The 5670-nt window shown below is 36.0% G+C and overlaps 1 protein-coding gene across 1 annotated transcript; it reads right to left on the bottom strand.

Moving 5' to 3' along the window:
* Positions 1–673: 673 nt before the first annotated feature.
* LOC126887944 (uncharacterized) lies at positions 674–4751 on the bottom strand. Its single transcript, XM_050655892.1, has 3 exons — positions 4640–4751; positions 4011–4354; positions 674–3596 (listed from the first exon to the last, which is right to left on the bottom strand). Exon 3 carries the CDS (start codon positions 3442–3444, stop codon positions 814–816), a length of 2631 nt encoding a protein of 876 aa, XP_050511849.1. The 5' UTR covers positions 3445–3596; positions 4011–4354; positions 4640–4751; the 3' UTR covers positions 674–813.
* Between the last annotated feature and the right edge of the window lie 919 nt (positions 4752–5670).

Below are 5670 nucleotides of genomic sequence, written 5' to 3'. Positions count from 1 at the left end.
ATAAGTCTTTCTCAAATGCCGTTGTTGCTGCAGTTCGTAATTTTGTATTAAGATCGATATATGGTTTGAGCCAGGCGCTTTGTTGAAATTTCAACACTTTATGGATTTTTGTAACTTTCAGCCCTACATTTAGAGCTTGTTTCAGGTTACGGTAATGCAAAGTATACTCTGTTTTATTATGGAGCGTAGTCATAAGTTTTTTAAACTTTGACCCTGATGGAACTTGATGTTCGCAACAAAATGGAAAATCTTTGTGTAAATCATGCAAGTGTTCGGGGTACTCCAAGTCAACTTGTAGTATGTATCCTGTATCACCATCGTCTGGAATACTAAGAACATCGATGTTAGTGTCCACCCACTCAAACTTTGCATATGGTAAACACTGGGACATTGCCCAACCGTAAAGATTATTGACGTCTAAATAAACCACATGTGGGTAACTCACTTTTTAAAAGTTTCTCTCAGTTTTCCAAAGTGAGTTACCCACATGTCTAAAGAGAAAGGTATTCGATCAGTGCGTCCTCCCAGTCTTGACGTACGGATCAGAGACACTTACCTTAACTAAAGCCTCGGCTACCAAACTAAGAGTCACGCAGAGAAGAATGGAGCGGTCAATGTTAGGAATAACTCTGCGAGACAAAATCAGAAACGAAGAAATCAGGAGAAGAACAAAGGTGACTGACGTCATCGAGAGGATAGCCAGGTTGAAGTGGAGATGGGCAGGACACGTAGCCAGAATGACAGATGGGCGATGGACGAAGAGGTTATTGGAATGGAGGCCAAGAGAAGACAAGAGAAGCGTCGGTCGACCGCCTACAAGATGGACTGATGACTTAAGAAAGGTAAATAAAAACTGGATGAGGGCGGCGCAGGATAGATGGGGTTGGAAACGAGGGGAGGAGGCCTATGTTCAGCAGTGGACTTTTGAGGCTGGATGATGAAATAAACCACATACTTGCTGGGCTTTGAGGAGTCGTAAGATGGCATATATTTGTTATTAGCCTCCGAGTATCGATTACTCACTTGACTAATTCCACCTCGAATAGATTTTTCGATAAACATGATTTTATCGATATCCTGCAGCAACTCCAATTTGCAACCTGTATATTTAAGCATGGCATCCCACGAAAAACCTGGCATAGTGAAGTACCAGGCAGGATCAAGACCGTATGTACCTCGACATTTTTGTCGGAAATTTTCAAAGATGCAAGTTAACAACATTATATCGGTCTTCATGTATAACAAGCTATATTCCGAAATATTTTTAATATCAAATGATTGCCAAACGTTTTGCGCATGTTGGTACATATCTTTAGAGATGCTTTCATTTGTTAGCGAACTATAAAATTTATCAATAGATGGGAGTTGAGTTTCCTTTAACCTATCCATAGAATCAATGTGTTCATATGGGAATACGCCTTTTCTTCTCAATAACTCTATTTGTTCTGCGGTAGCATTTGGAAATTCTCGAGCCAAGTACCTTAAATCTTCTGTATTTAATGTGGTTGCCAGTTTATCCAGTGAGGAATTCAAAAATCTCAATGAATCAACGAATCTCAACTTAACTGCGGATTGTGTATCGTTCAGAGTAAAGGAAATATATCTTTCCTTGTTTATTGGGAGTAGGCTGATACTTCCTTTTTTCGCCAATTGTCTTATCATGAAATGTGAGTCGTAACCGCTAAGATTATGAAAAAAAATCGGAACAACATACTGTTTTCTAAAGTTAAGATTACACACTTGGTGTGCAAATCCTCGGAAAGCTCCTGTAAAGTGGCAATGGTCTTGAACAACCACATCTTCTACAAATGGTTTTTCGCAAATATGAAAATCAGTTGCTCCATTAGTGTTTGGCTTAATATTCATAGGCACAATATGCTTTATCTTTCCATTCACCAATGTTGCTAATTCCGCCATTTCCTTTGCATACCATTCGAGACAGTCCATACCTGCGTAGCTTCGATAAAAAGATAACGATTCATCGTAAGAACATTTGACATAATACCCGGCGCTAAAGGCTTTATGCTCCTGATGTTTAATTGTTTTACTTTTAAGCGGCCCATTTTTAATTTTTTGTAGCATTGCTTCAAAGTCTGCATATACAACAAAAGGCGTTGTCTGCTTATACGCATGATTTTTAAATTCAACATGTTGATATGGTGGAAATGATACTTTGCAGTCGTTGATTCTCTCACAATATTTTGCATGATTATTTAGTCTGTCAAAACTGCTAAAATAATTTAGGCATCTATCGCATACAAATATTTTATGGCTATGCTTGCTTGTTTGCCTAGATAAAAGCCGCGACAGATTCTTTATCATGCAATAATGGTATTTGATATCTACAATTTCATCATCCTCAATAGGTGCCTCGTAATCGTTTAATTTTGGAAAATATTTATCTTGTATCATCAGCAAATTTACATGTCTAGCTAATTTAATTTTACACAACCTTAACGGTATTGTTACGTAAAATGTTCTTTCTTTAGCGACATTCATTTCCAGCCCATATACGTTTACAGAGATGTCATTTTGTTTCTCAAATTTCGAAATGCCTCCCATAGTCATTGGTGTTTCCAAACCATCAACATTTAAGACAGTTGTGTAATGTGGATACGAACTAGTTCGATCAGAATTTGCTTTGGAGGGATACAGCGCTGAAACTATACTCCAAAAAAAGCACGCCTCATCATTGTTTTTTACATTGATACACGCGTTTTTATTTCTGATTTGATCCGGTAGCTTAATGAAGGATGACGCCCCATTCCCGATTTCATTTTTGTTAATATTAACCTCCAAAGATATTATTTTTTCCAAAGCCCACCCTGATCCCTTTTCCTCAAACTCTGATAGTTTCGCCATAAGTTTATCAATTACGTTGGAGTGGAACCACAAAGTCAAGTCTGTCCCCGCGTCTATGATTTCATTTTTTGTGTTAAAATATTTAAATTCACTATTTTCCCCCTGATTTGCTTTTCTTATAAACTGACCACAAAAAGCGGTATTACATTTTATTACATTAAATTTTTTTAAAATATTTTTAATTCTAATTTTAAAAAGCTTGAAACAATCACCGAAAAATTGCATTACGTCCTTATGAGTCAAATTAATAATTATTCCCGTTCTAACCCGACTTGCAAACGATGAAGTTACCTCCTCCCATTTAACTTTGCTGCGTTTATTAATGCCAGCACCCACGTGATGAGAAAATTTTTGAATTTCCACTTTAATTGTTTTTAAGTGTCCAACTTTTGTTTGCAATTGACGCAATTTTGGTATGTCCAAGTCTCCAAGCCGAATAGCTTTATTAAACAATGTTAAATGTCTCCGAATATGTTTTAGCCAAATATTTGCTTCTCGCGGTGTATAATTTTGAAACAAAATATCTCGCGCTTTAATTAGATTTTGTACAATGTCACAACTTAACTCTCCTATGCCACTCATGATTGAATAAAAAAATAAACAAATAAAAACTCACTTATTGTTTTTCCTATCGGCTTCAGACGTTGTTACTAGCTTGAGGTTGGTTCAGAGAGATGCTATGGTGATGTTGTTCCAGACGATTGTTGCTGAGGGCTAGTTTACAGCGGATGTACCTACAATAAAATTTGTTTTAGTCTAATGCATTCACCGTAAGATAATTGCCAGCACAGAATAAAATACAAAAATTGAATAGACGAAGATAATGGATAAAAAATAATTGAAGAATAATCTATGAATTGTAAGAATAAAATTAATAGCATACATATTTCGCAAAAATAATTAGCAAAAGAGAACAAAATACATGGCAAAATTGAAATGAAAAATAATAATTGTCAAAAATAGAATGGAAAATATATTGACAAGGTCCGTCTGAGATGGAGAACAGATAATTGGCAAAAAGAGAATGGGAAACTAAACTATTTTGCAAGATAGCATGAAACACATTACAAAAACGGAATTGGAAAATAATTAGCAAAAGAGAATTGAAAGAATAAAATATTTATCAAACAAGACCGAAGAGTACATACCTCTAAAGCTAGACTGTTGTCCGGATGGTGTACTGCTTCTACTTTTCAATAACTTTAAAAGATGATGCAGGATGTTGCTTTCCAGTATTGATGGCGCCTTTGTAGACTAGAGAATATTTTTGGCTAGAAAATTCTTGCACAAATGGTTTATAGTCTGCTGTCACTCTGTCAGGTAGGAAAACCACGCTTTCTTCTAGTTCAAGCAATACAACCTCCCCAAACTTGCTTTTTACTATTTTCGCCGAGTAAATTATAAATGGAGTGTCGACAGGTAGGTCCCTCAAATTTTGGACTGGCTTTCTCTCTGCAATAAGCGAGAATTTGTTTATTTTGGTTAGATCCATCTGCAACAATACGAAAACTTTCTATTTTTTTCCCAACGAAAATGTGGAGATGCATTAAACGATTAGGATGAGAGAGAACAGCTGTGAATTATGTTAGACGTTACATGAAGTAAACATTTTTTAAATAAAATATTGAATGAAATCTGAATATGAAAAGAGAGGAACACTATACTATGTAAAATCAAAATATGAAAACAATGCTTAAACAAATATCTAGCAATAAAAACAGGTATACACTGCATTCAGAAATACGTATTTCAAAAATAAACAACACAAATCGCTTACCTTGCTTCACTATTTTCACTGCGAACTTATGTTATGACTTACTGTAAGACTTTCAGATGTCGATTGTGACAAAGGAGTGCGCTGCTCCGTTTTTAAAGGATTCCGCAGCTCGTTACCCCACGCAACACGAACGTGATCACATGTTTACATTCTTCTGGTTACGTTGTTCATTTCAGAGATAAGATTTCCATGTTTTGCAAAAACAAGACCTTGTGGTTTTAAAAATATGCGATAACATTTATACAAATAACAAATGTGGTTACGTATTATCATCCGACTCCATCCGGCCTTTTAGCATTGTGGCTTGTCATATCTTTAGCGGTTTCCTGTTGTTGCAAAAATAACGTCTACATTCTTTCTTATCAACCATACGCATCCGGCATGTTAACAAACAACTTAAAATATTTTTGTAAATATTTCAAAATGTTTGATTGTTCGTAATTTTGTACAAATATTATATTTTCATCTCTATATATGATGATCGTATAGCATTTCACATTTTATACATGTTCAGAATGGCCCATTGTCATGCTCTTCATCCAAGAATGGCCCATTGTCATGTACTTCACCCCAGAATGGTCCATTGTCATGCTCTTCATCCCAGAATGGTCCATTGTCATGTACTTCACCCCAGAATGGTCCATTGTCATACTCTTCATCCCAGAATGGTCCATTGCCATGATGATGATGATTATATTGCATTTTTATACATGTTAAGCATGGCCCATTGTTATGTACTTCACCCTAGAATGGCCCATTGTCATGATCTTCATCCCAGAATGGTCCATTGCCATGATGATGATGATTATATTGCATTTTTATACATGTTAAGCATGGCCCATTGTTATGTACTTCACCCTAGAATGGTCCATTGTTATGTACTTCACCCTAGAATGGTCCATTGTCATGATCTTCATCCCAGAATGGTCCATTGTCATGATGATGATTATATTGCATTTTTATACATGTTAAGAATGGTCCATTGCCTCTTGCCTTATCACAATCTTCCTACGACCGTCTGGTCATTGTTA

Source organism: Diabrotica virgifera, chromosome 7 (genome assembly GCF_917563875.1).
Source record: "Diabrotica virgifera virgifera chromosome 7, PGI_DIABVI_V3a".
Classification (NCBI taxonomy): Eukaryota; Metazoa; Arthropoda; class Insecta; order Coleoptera; family Chrysomelidae; genus Diabrotica; species Diabrotica virgifera.
This window is presented reverse-complemented; position numbering and strand designations above follow the sequence as displayed.

Excerpts from the sequence above, each read along its gene's own strand:
- LOC126887944 (XM_050655892.1), bottom strand. The coding sequence starts at position 3,444 with ATGAGTGGCATAGGAGAGTTAAGTTGTGACATTGTACAAAATCTAATT.